This window comes from Oncorhynchus clarkii, chromosome 9 (assembly GCF_045791955.1).
Source record: "Oncorhynchus clarkii lewisi isolate Uvic-CL-2024 chromosome 9, UVic_Ocla_1.0, whole genome shotgun sequence".
Classification (NCBI taxonomy): Eukaryota; Metazoa; Chordata; class Actinopteri; order Salmoniformes; family Salmonidae; genus Oncorhynchus; species Oncorhynchus clarkii.
The window spans coordinates 69,878,309-69,890,567 of record NC_092155.1 but is presented as its reverse complement, the minus strand read 5'-3'; the positions used below and the strand labels follow the sequence as shown (position 1 = coordinate 69,890,567).

General features: G+C 40.6%; 1 protein-coding gene across 1 annotated transcript in view; it reads left to right on the top strand.

Moving 5' to 3' along the window:
- The window catches only part of LOC139416866 (sodium channel protein type 8 subunit alpha-like), an 81,640-nt gene that overhangs the window by 55,972 nt on the left and 13,409 nt on the right, over positions 1 to 12,259 (top strand). The window contains exon 20 of the mRNA XM_071166012.1: positions 7,989 to 8,111. Coding sequence (XP_071022113.1) covers positions 7,989 to 8,111 — 123 coding nt within the window. The remainder of the gene's footprint in view (positions 1 to 7,988; positions 8,112 to 12,259) is intronic.

The following is a 12,259-nucleotide window of genomic DNA, read 5'->3' as shown; positions in this document are numbered from 1 at the left end:
ATTATGCAATGTTATTATGCATGTTATGCAATGGGTGAGAGGACATATGATATTCACATTAACAGAAAGTGTAGGATACATCAATCCTACAATATCCATATCTCAAGAGAACATTGAAATGTATACTAGAACCATATTGTAGTCCATCCATTTGTAGGGGACCTATGTCTCTCACCTCTTGCGTCTCCATGAAGCAATGTCTCTCTCTCTCTTTCTCTCTTTCTCTCTCTTTTGCTCTCTCCCTCTCTCTCTCTCTTTCTTTCTCTCTCTCTCTCTCTCTCTCTCTCTCTCTCTCTCTCTCTCTCTTTCTCTCTCTTTATCTCTCTCTCTGTGTTTACTTGGTTTCTTGTCAATCTGAGATGCTTGAATATGAACAGCAATTTTCTGTTTGTGAGTTTGGATATTATGTGCCTTCATTTGCAGTCAGGAATTGTGCACTCTGTTACCCATCATGTGCAAATAGAAAACAATTATATTGTTTTACGACATAACAACAATTCAAATGTGATTACATTGAGATTGGAATGTGAATGCTGACAGCAAGGCAGCAGCACAAATTAGAATCGGCCAATCAATAACCAAGATTATTGATCGACATATTCAAGCCATGCTCGGCAACAAAGGGGTATGTGCTTCTATTGTCTCCGGCCTGTCTCCAACCTGTCTCCAACCTGTCTTCGACCTGTCTCTGACCTGTCTCTAACCTGTCTCCGACCTGTCTCCGGCCTCTCTCCGACCTGTCTCCGGCCTGTCTCCGACCGGTCTCCAACCTGTCTCTAACCTGTCTACAGTGTAATCTACTGTTTGTCTACAGTTCTGGATGTCTTTTAAATCTCAGTGTTATTGGTCGTTCTCTGTCCCTTTTGTGACAGAGGGGAGTGGAACAGTGGAGTTTCTTTAATTCCATTCTTTAATTCTAAATCGATTAATACATTCTAAATGAATTCAGGACCATTGAAATGATAAATGATGGGAATGATAATTCATTGGGGTTGGTTGCTTTGACAGTAATTAAAATAAAAAATAAAAAACTGGTTGAGAAATTCCTTCAGCCTTCAAAGTTGACATGTCAGCAGGGGCATGGAGTAATGTAATGCTGCATAGATATGATCCAATCCCCTGACTGCACTGTATCTGTGATGGATGGAATACCTCCTACTTCGATGGTCAGATATGGCTTTGGTTATTACTGACCTTGTCATTGGAAAGATTAAGAACGTGACTATCTATTCAAGTCATTGACACCATGATGGGGGAACCAGGAAGTAAAGAAGTATGTGTATGTTCTAGTGATTGTTGAGCCCATTAGAGACACTACGATCCTATATGTAATTCTATGATTCTATATGTACTTCTATGATTCTATATGTAATTCTATGATTCTATATGTAATTCTATGATTCTATATGTAATTCTATGATTCTATATGTAATTCTATGATTCTATATGTAATTCTATGATTCTATATGTACTTCTATGATTCTATATGTAATTCTATGATTCTATATGTAATTCTATGATTCTATATGTAATTGGTTACATATAGGTTACATATAGTTGACCCATCCATTTCTCAATCACTGAAATCAAACACTGTTGCCCCCTTTTTACAGTTATAGCCCAGGCACACCGCAAAGACCAACTGCCAAAAGCAGAGGGTGGCCGCGGTGTGTTAGCGATCACCTGCTGGGTGTCGATGAACGTTGGCCATACAATATGTAGACTCGAAATGAACAGAAAATAGCGGCCACCTGCAGCTTTAAAGAGCTTGTCATCATGTTGTGTTTTGGTCTTTACAGTCCCAGTATGTTTGACTGTTCAATAGGCTGTATTGATTGATCAGACATAGTCAGAATTAGTATGTTATGTTACACCCATCTCTCTTTAAAACATTAACTTCCTTTTTATGCATCTATAATGACATTGTTACCCTACAGAATAATCAACTATAATACATTACAATCTTTTTTCTCTAAATTAAATGTAAAACTTGTTCCAGTTATTGTGCTTTATCATGTACAGTAGTACCTTTAGTGTTGATTCTGGTAGAACAAATTCTACCTCAGTCTAATCTAAGTCCTATATGTACTGTATACTGTATATTTAAAGTATCCCACATAGTTAGTGTCCCCTTTACGGGTTGATAGACAATGTACCCCATGCCCTAGAGCCATTGATGGGCACGACTCAATGGCACAGGGGCCTACATTTCCCAAGATGCACTCGGGATGGTCGTACGGTATGGGAAACGACAATTCCCTCCCAAGCTGTCAATGTGTGACAACAAAGTGTGACATACTCCCCACTCCCCATCCTTCTTAAAGTCTTACGCCTCCTCTTACTCCAGAAATGTTGTGAGTGACCTTTGACCTTGTGCTGAGATGATGATGCAATGATGGTGGGGCCAGGCTGGCCTGGCAGCCAGTAGTAAGTTTGGTCCTCCAGACTGGCAGACAAGCAGTCAGTCCCTCTTATAATGCTGCTGTGCCTCACTGAGTCTGGGTCGTCCGTGGTAGTCTGTCTATCTGTGGTCTGTCTGTCTGTCTGTCTGTCTGTCTGTCTGTCTGTCTGTCTGTCTGTCTGCTTTAGACCAGCATGCATTACTCGGAATGTGTGTGTGTGTGTGTGTGTGTGTGTGTGTGTGTGTGTGTGTGTGTGTGTTTGTCTGCTTCACGTACCTCTTGTATTTTGATATCTTTCTGTTGAATTATCTTTTCATTGGCATCTCTTCTTGATTTTTATTGTAGAAATGTGGATAGCAAATGTGATACAGGAGAACTACTATGAGAAGACAGAATAACTTACTGTACCCATGCTTTCTATTTGGTCCAAAAGTTGAAGAATAGATTTTTATCAAATCATGTGCTTTACATTGTTGAGAAAACATTTAGTTACAGTATACCACTCTCTTAATAATGGAGATATGAATACAATGCAGGACAGAAAACTCGATTAGGCAACCATAGTGATGTAAGGTCAAATCTAAATCAAAACTAATCTTTCTAGTAAAACTACAGATGTAGGGTTTTAATTTGAGCCTGTTTGCTATAGCAGGAAAATAATCATGCAGCAACAGGAAATCAGAATTATTATGCATATTATAATTAATGGATATTTTTGTAGGGGTTGATTCATTTTTCATACGGGAAAATAAAGTCTGAAATTTCATACTGGAAATTATAAACTTCAGTAACCTTTTTAAACCTCAAATACACTACAAGTTTGACATTTGCTGCATCAACAGGGTGATCAAATTAAGATCCTACATCTTTAGTAGCCTGTCAAGTGTTATGTAAGAGTGGAATGCGTGTGGATCCATCCATCCATACTTTTAGTTTACAGACATTTAGATATTTTCTTTATTGTTGTTTTTGTTCTGTTTGATTTTAGTTTCTGTTGTCTTTCTGTTTTTCTTTCTGTTTCTGTTCCACTGTTCCTCATTGGATCACAGCCCAGAGGTGTGATTGGCCTTGCCTTGCTTGACGCTGATTCGCTGAGGGCTGCCACACCCACACAACAGGCCAAACCCTTGACCTATAAGGGGGTGGGGCACTCCAAGGGGTCAGGCTGAGGCTGAAGGTGACAAATACCCCAAATACTGTGACAGTAAAATAAAGGCTAAATCTTTATTTTATTTTACATCTGCTTTAAATTGACTTCATTGTGTCATCCTTGATAGTTTTTTTATATACCTACTGGCTGATTAATAAATTCCATCAATCAATTCATCATCGCTCTGATGAAACAACCTGCCGGGAACAGACAGTTATTATTAAGCTAAACTGATTATTAACAAATGGGACATCTTCAACTAAAAGAACTGAGCTAGCTAGAATCTGAAAGAATCCTCGGTGTAATATGCAGTTGAGTCAGGAGACCTGACAGAAACCTGGAGAGTCAGGAGCCCTTGACTGACATAATAACCCAGAGATGACTCATTAGTCATGAGTCCAGTCATCACTTCCATGCTGATAGCTTCACCGCTGTCCTTAGCTATGACCAAATCGTTTGGAATGACTAGTTTTCCATTAAAAAAGTATATACGTATATTATCATAGACTGTAGTACCGCTAATGGCCTTCAATCAAAATAAAGATTTAGCCTTTGTTAGAATCCCTCCTCTATCTATGACTATGGTCTGGTCAGCTTTTGATGTTGTGTTCTTTGAGTGAGTTTGACCAGTATGGTCTTGTTGGCTGGTTGGAGGTGCTTTCACGTGTTTTTACTGTGCTATACTGTTTTCCCTTTGGATCTGGTGCTCTCACTCTCCCAGTCTCACCACCTGAGCAATGGCAGGGAGAGAGATAGGGACAACCTTTTAGTGTTCCCAGGTCTAAGAACTATTAGATGGACTTCATCTGTAATGTTGAGTCAATGAGATACTGCAGAGCCATTTAGTGACATCAGGGTTGGGGTCAATTCTATTTCAATTCAGGAAGTAAACTGAAATTATTAATGAGGAAAATTGGCATTTGAATTTCAGTTTACTTCCTGAATTAAGTGAAAACCCATTGCCACATCTAGCCTTGCTCTCCTCTCGTCACTGTAGGCCCTGCTTGACAGACTCATGGTTCTTCACTCCCAATTGTGCCTGAGACTACTGTATAGGCCCCTCTCTCTCTCTCTCTCTCTCTGTCTCTCTGTCTCCCTCTGTCTCTCTCTGTCTCTCTCTCTCTCTCTCTCTCTCTCTCTCTCTCTCTCTCTCTTTCTCTCCCTGTCTCTCTCGCTCTCTCTGGTTCTGTGTTTTAGCTTACATCAGCTAGAAGGGCCTGTGGTGTAGCTTTGCATACCAAATGGACCCTATAGGGTGCCATTTGGGATGCTGGCAAGTAGTGTACAGTGCCTTCGGAAACTATTCAGACCCCTTGACTTTTCTCACATTTTGTTACGTTACGGCCTTATTCTAAAATGGATTAAATTGTTTCCCCCCCTCATCAATCTACACACAATAGCTCATACGACACTTCAAATTTCACACACCTGTATTTGTGGAGTTTCTCCCATTCTTCTCTGCCGATCCCCTCAAGCTCTGTCAGGTTGGATGGGGAGTGTCGCTGCACAGATAGTCTCTCCAGAAATATTAGATCGGGTTCAAGTCCGGGCTTTGGCTGGGCCTCTCAAGGACATTCAGAGACACTTCTGCGTTGTCGTGGCTGTGTGCTTAGGGTCATTGTCCTGTTGGTGTCATGTCGGCTCCTGCTCTTCCCTCCCCTGGCGCTTGAGGGCACCAGGCCGCCCTGCATCACGCAGTCCTGCCATCTATCACACACACCTGCCTTCCCTCGTCACGCGCATCAACGATATTGGACTCACCTGGACTCATTCATCACCTGTTTATTTCCTCCCCTATATTTGTCAGTTCCCCAGCTCTGTTCCCTGCTGCTGCATTCATTGTTTTTTGTCTGTATTACTCGTTTGCTGACGTTGTATTACTCGTTCCATGTCCGTTCTATATTAAATGTTTGACTCCCCGTACCTGCTTCATGTCTCCAGCGTAATTCCATGTGACAGTTGGAAGGTGAACCTTCACCCCAGTCTGAGGTCCTGAGCGCTATGGAGCAGACTTTCATCAAGGATCTCTCTGTACTTTGCCCTGTTCATCTTTCCCTTGATCCTGACTAGTCTCCCAGTCCCTGCCACTGAAAAACATCCCCACAGCATGATGCTGCCACCACCATGCTTCACCGTGTTTCCTACAGATGTGACGCTTGGCATTCAGGCCAAGAGTTCAATCTTGGTTTCATCAGATCAGATAATCTTGTTCCTCATGGTCTGAGAGTCTTTAAGTGCCTTTTGGCCTTTTGGCATTGCTGTGACATGCACTGTCAACTGTGGGACCTTATATAGATAGTCAAATGGCCATATCACCCCCTAGTGGCCTCATGGGTGAAATGTTGTTCATAGTTTTCAGATTTTCATAATTACTAAACTTTTAAAGTTTTTTTTTTACAGAAAATCTGGTGTTTCTATGTCAAACAGTTTTGTTATAATTCAGTCTTCTGTGATGTATATAAAGTGTAATATTGGGTTGCAAACTGAAACATTTTATACATTTTAACTCTATATCTGACATGGTACACGTGTCTTATTTTTTTAAAGCCATAACCATGTGTGTGAGGTGTATACTTTTGTTTCAAAGTAGATTTGTTTAAGACTACCAAGAAACACTCTGTGTGCCCCTGATTTAGCCCACTGCAGTAAAAGGTTAAAGAACATTTTAAATCCTTGCTGCTTGGTTGATTGAAGTCGCCAATACTTTCCCACTCTGCAATAGCCGCCGCCTTACCGCATGCCCCTAGCCCCTTAAACTGATGCTTAAACTCAGTTGCAGGGTTCCTATTCCATTTCCATGGATAAAACAGGGACTATCCGAGAGCTATGGTCCAATGAGTATGTAACATTGTTAGGATGTACATGTTAGTCATTTAGCAGAAGCTCTTATCCAGAGCGACTTACAGGAGCAATTAAGGTTAAATGCCTTGCTCAAAGGCACATTGACAGATTTTTCACCTCGTCAGCTCAGGGATTGACACCTTTTGAGTTACTGGCCCAACGCTCTTAGCCGCTAGGTTACCCTCCGCCCGCTATGTAGACGGTGATGCCTAGTTGGCGGCAGCTGCTGTACTGTGCGTGAGAGTGGGGAGCAAGACGGAGCATTAAACAGTATTACTTACCCCTGTCAAGTCCTCTCAGTTCTTCACAAGTGCATAGGGCATAGTTTAGGGGTTGATTTGGGATCGGGCCATTGTGTGTGAGAGTGGGGAGCAAGACGGAGCATTAAACAGTATTACTTACCCCTGTCAAGTCCTCTCAGTTCTTCACAAGTGCATAGGGCATAGTTTAGGGGTTGATTTGGGATCGGACCATTGTGTGTGAGAGTGGGGAGCAAGACGGAGCATTAAACAGTATCACTTACCCCTGTCAAGTCCTCTCAGTTCTTCACAAGTGCATAGGGCATAGTTTAGGGGTTGATTTGGGATCGGGCCATTGTGTGTGAGAGTGGGGGAGAAGCAGCGTTTCTTTGAGGCTGTGTGCTGATAACTGTTCCTGTGTGTATTTCTACTGTACTCAGTGTCTCTCCAGTGGTCCTTCCAGTACCATCCAGTGCCAAATAACTACAGAGTCCGATCTCCCTCTAACCCACCCTTTCTCAACACTTTACTACTGTCAGTGTGTGGTTAGCTGTATATGACTGCATGTGACTCTCCTATTTTATTCTAATGCTGTGTGATAATGATAAGATGATTTTTGTCAAAACAAAATTACCTACATGTACATATTTACCTGTATTCTTTCTCTTGCGTTCCATTAGTTTGTCTGTCTTAGATTATATTGGAAATTATGCCTCAGCCAAGAGTGACAGACATGGAGAGACAATGTTAGAGGGGCCAGGGTAAGGTTCTACAAGTCTGTTGGGTATTTAATATGAACTTTAACAGGTTGTAACCTCTCTCCTTCCCTCCTCCTCCTGCTCCTACTCCTCCTCCTGCTCCCTGGTCCCCTTCGCCGATCTGTCTGTATTTGTATTGAATCAGTCGTGTGCTGTGGCAACACTTTTCTGCCTATTTCCCCCTTTGTCTTATGCCTCTCTCTCTCTCTCTCTCTCCTCTCTTTTTCTCTTGCTCTCTCTCAACCACAAGTTTCTTTGCAGGTACAAAGGAGTTTGTCACATTTCTCCCGTCGGCTCTAAAATAACAGAAACAAACCCCTCCTCCCACAGTCTACCTTTTACTGCTACTAAAACACTACGCACATAAAACCTATACTAAGCATTGACCTTCTCTCTCAATGTGTATACATATATAAATGCAATATTATACATGTATATACATGCATATAGATTTATGTGTGTATGTCAAGCAACTCTCTCCACCCAATGCCAGTCCTATTGCTCCAAGGGCTCTCGTCTGAGTCTCTTCTACCTTTAGAGAAATTTCTCACTACTTCTAACAGTTTGGAACCTCTTTTGCTTCTCTGTTTGTGTGTAGGTGTCTATAATCAGTCTGGTAGCTAATGCACTGGGCTACTCGGATCTAGGTCCTATTAAATCACTAAGGACACTAAGGGCCTTGAGACCCCTCAGAGCCTTGTCACGTTTTGAAGGGATGAGGGTAAGATCCAAAGCTAAGTAGCTAATCCTTACGCATGCCCATTCAACAGTATTAAAGCATGCTAGAAAGTGAAATATTATTTAAAAAAGTAACCAAACAATTTTTTTTATGACAAAAACATTCCAAAATTAATTTATTGGGGGATTTTTTAAAATATAAACTTTAGGAAACTAGCCAAGACAAGAAGTCACCTTTCCATGCACACAAATCTTTTACCATACTTCACATACTATTTATACATACACGTCGTGATGCAGCTGGGAGTGTGAAGTAATGTTGAATATTAATGCTACAAAGTGATACAGTAATACCATTAGAAACTATTTCCCTGGTTTTGATTCAATCTTTAAAAAATACATCTAAATACCAATTGATATTTTCTGAATTTCCACTATCTACAGGAATAAAAATAAAATAGAGAGTGGAACTAGAGGAATATGTCACAAAGCAGCCTCATCACATAAAAACAAAGTTCCTCATCACATAAAAACAAAGTTCCTCATCACATAAAAACAAAGTTCCTCATCACATAAAAACAAAGTTCCTCATCACATAAAAACAAAGCTGCCTCATCACATAAAAACAAAGTTCCTCATCACATAAAAACAAAGTTCCTCATCACATAAAAACAAAGTTCCTCATCACATAAAAACAAAGCTGCCTCATCACATAAAAATAGTTCCTCATCACATAAAAACAAAGCTGCCTCATCACATAAAAACAAAGCAGCCTCATCACATAAAAACAAAGCTGCCTCATCACATAAAAACAAAGTTCCTCATCACATAAAAACAAAGTTCCTCATCACATAAAAACAAAAGTTCCTCATCACATAAAAACAAAGTTCCTCATCACATAAAAACAAAGCTGTCTCATCACAATGATTGGCTCGAGAGATAAGGTGAAATTATTATTAGTTAAAGCTCCATGTAAACCAAGCCAAACTACATATCATTTAGTACAGTACAATAAACAATTCGCTATTCATTTGGCCTGATTCTCAATCTCTGCTGCTTTGATTCTCAATTCCCCTACCACTACCTGCACCCCACCTGGTTGTTGTCATCCTCCTCTATCTCTTTATCACATGTAGTCCTTTTCCATCTCCCCATCCTTAGACTGGTTTGAACTTACTACCCTCTCCACCTCAGTTTAGTCCACCCCACCCTGCCTCTCCTCCTACCCTTCCACTGCTCACTCCATCCTGCAGCAGGTCTGCCTGCAGCAGGTCTGTCTGTCTGCTCCTCTTTGTGTCCTGCTTGTCTGGGACTGAGAAAGGAACCACACATACACTCCACACTCACATTGTTGTGGGTGTGGAATATTTGCTAAGCTTCTGCCTGTGTCTTTGTGATCATCACTTTGTGTTAAATGACTGAGATCTTTAAGGGCTGAATCGCAGAGATCGGTTAAGTCATGTCAGTTAGTTCAACGTAGACCAGACACCTGAAACTGCCAGGCGGCGGGCCAGATACGTCTTAAGTAAATGCGGACCAGATTCAGTATCTTAGCTTGTTTGTCTTCTTCTTAACCCTAAGTCAGAAGCTTAGGAAATATGCTGATAGGCTGCCATCTCACAAGGCATTACTGTCGCCATGTCATAACACGACACGTTGCATAGCAACCATACTGCAGGTTTTATAGAACTTCCTACTTCCTGCTTCCTATTGCCTTCCACTCCCGCTAGGTCGAAAATATACAGGTTAAGACAACTTCATCACAGATTTGGGACAATAGTTGCAAAGAGTTATGGGATATTTGAATCCCATTGTCTTAACCTTTGTCATCTTCAATCTAGCTTTTATTTCCTACTTCCTGCTTCCTGTTGCCTTCCATTCCCACAGGAAGTGAATCTGGGAGGCAACATTGTTTAGCACACTGGAGCGCTCTCTTATATTGTATCTTAAATCTTATATTTTCTTTTAATAGAGGAGTGAGTTGGGTTGGGTGGGCAGCAGGGCCGATATTATATTAACCTATTAGGACAACACTAGTCTTTCTTAACCCCTAGACAGTCACAGAGCATGTCTTCTCTTCTTCTTCATAATGTCCCAAAAATGACAGACCAGGTGTGGTAGACTAGACGTGTGCCATGCACCACTGTTAATACGCTACAGGAGAGGTTAGCTAGCTAATCATCCATTTGACTGACATTTCCATTCATACTGAAGTGCCCATCCATACAAATATCCACTGGCTAAAATATGACAATGACGTTGCAAATACGAGCTGATGACATCACAAAACCTTTTGGCCCTAGATAGGCTTTATGGTTGTTTACTACTATACTTATGAATGAGTTCACATCACCAAACGTTTACATGGTAGTCTGGTTTGTCCACTTTGCTCAGAGATGAGACTAGCGTAGAATTAGAAGGATTCTGTTTCTATGGCGGCTAGACTGGTCAAAATTCCAATATAATATTTTGGCGAAAAAAATCATGGTACATTCTTAAAGGACATTCAAACATTGCGTTACCCCTATTAATGATCTCAATCAATGGGAGTGTGGTAGGAGGTGACGGTGGCCCAGTAGGCTAACACTTGTAGCAGTGAAAAAGCAAACACAATGTAATTAGATCCTGTCTGTACTTACTCACCAATTCAATACAATGTTGTCTACTGTATGTTCATCAATTGATTTGCCTATTTTTTTTTCTTTACCTAAAAGGAAGATTGACAAATCAAAGTGGTAAATAAATGGATAGGGAATTACGAGAATGGAGAGGTGACACTGACAACCATAATAATGAAAGAGATTCTGGAGAGTTAGAATGTTGAGAACTCTTGCTGACTTGATCTTCCTGGCTGTGGTCATGGAAGGTTGTGATTGGAGGAGGCCAATGCAAGTCAACAGCTCTGAGAGAGCAGCATAACACAGCTTTCATTTGAATATATTGCTATGCTTAACATGCAATGATGCAATGGGCTGTTCCTACCTACCTGAATGCCTATAGTCACTTGTTAAATGCTTTATCTGTTACTATGCTGCTTTGTAGCCTCTTTGTTACTTTTGAGCAATGCAATGTACAAGAATGACACAGTCGCCAAGTCATCCTCACACTTGTCTTACTACAGATTTTCTAATGAGCTTGCACTCTAGTCTTTGGTTGCATTTTAATGTTTAGTCACAAAATATTTGTTGTATTATTAACTTAAAATGTATTTAAAAAAAGACCTTCTAGCTGCATCATGTCAGACTTGCAGCAGACACATTAGCAGGAAACAGATCCTGAATTACAGACCAATCACACAGAGACCTCAGAACCATATAACAGATGGCTGAGTTCTTAAAACATAGGTCTGAGTTCTTAGAACAGAGGTCTGAGTTCTTAGAACAGAGGTCTGAGTTCTTAGAACAGAGGTCTGAGTTCTTAGAACCTTAGAACAGAGGTCTGCGTTCTTAGAACAGATGTCTGAGTTCTTAGAACAGATGTCTGAGTTCTTAAAACCTTAGAACAGAGGTCTGAGTTCTTAGAACCTTAGAACAGAGGTCTGCGTTCTTAGAACAGATGTCTGAGTTATTAGAACAGATGTCTGAGTTCTTAGAACCTTAGAACAGAGGTCTGAGTTCTTAGAACAGATGTCTGAGTTCTTAGAACAGAGGTCTGAGTTCTTAGAACAGATGTCTGAGTTCTAACTCTACACAATCCATTCTTGACTGTTCTTAAATGTTGTGTCCAAAGATACACAAGTGTCAAATCCACTTGTCTGATACAGTATAATATATAGACAAGAAACCTTTTGGCCAGTTATCTCTCTATCCAAAACATTTCTCTATCGGTTTGTTTATCGATTTGAACGGTTCTTGAAATTGCACCACAATGCCATGTAACAACACGCATGTACTCAAATTGCCGATGCACATTATGAGCTTTTGAAAGCCATTTTCCCTCATTGTTTTGATAAGGTTTTTGATTTTTGATAAGGCGAGAACCATTTTATTATATCATGCATGGCTAATATTACCTTGAACACTTTGAATCTTTGAAACAAGTCAAATTCTACCGCCTCAGCAAGTAGTTCATTCTCTCAGCATGCATGCAGTGATGTGTTCTCCTACAGATGTAGGAACTTAATTCAAGCCCGTTTGCTACAGAAGGAAAATAATCCTGCAGTAACAAGAAATGTGGATTATAATTAATATA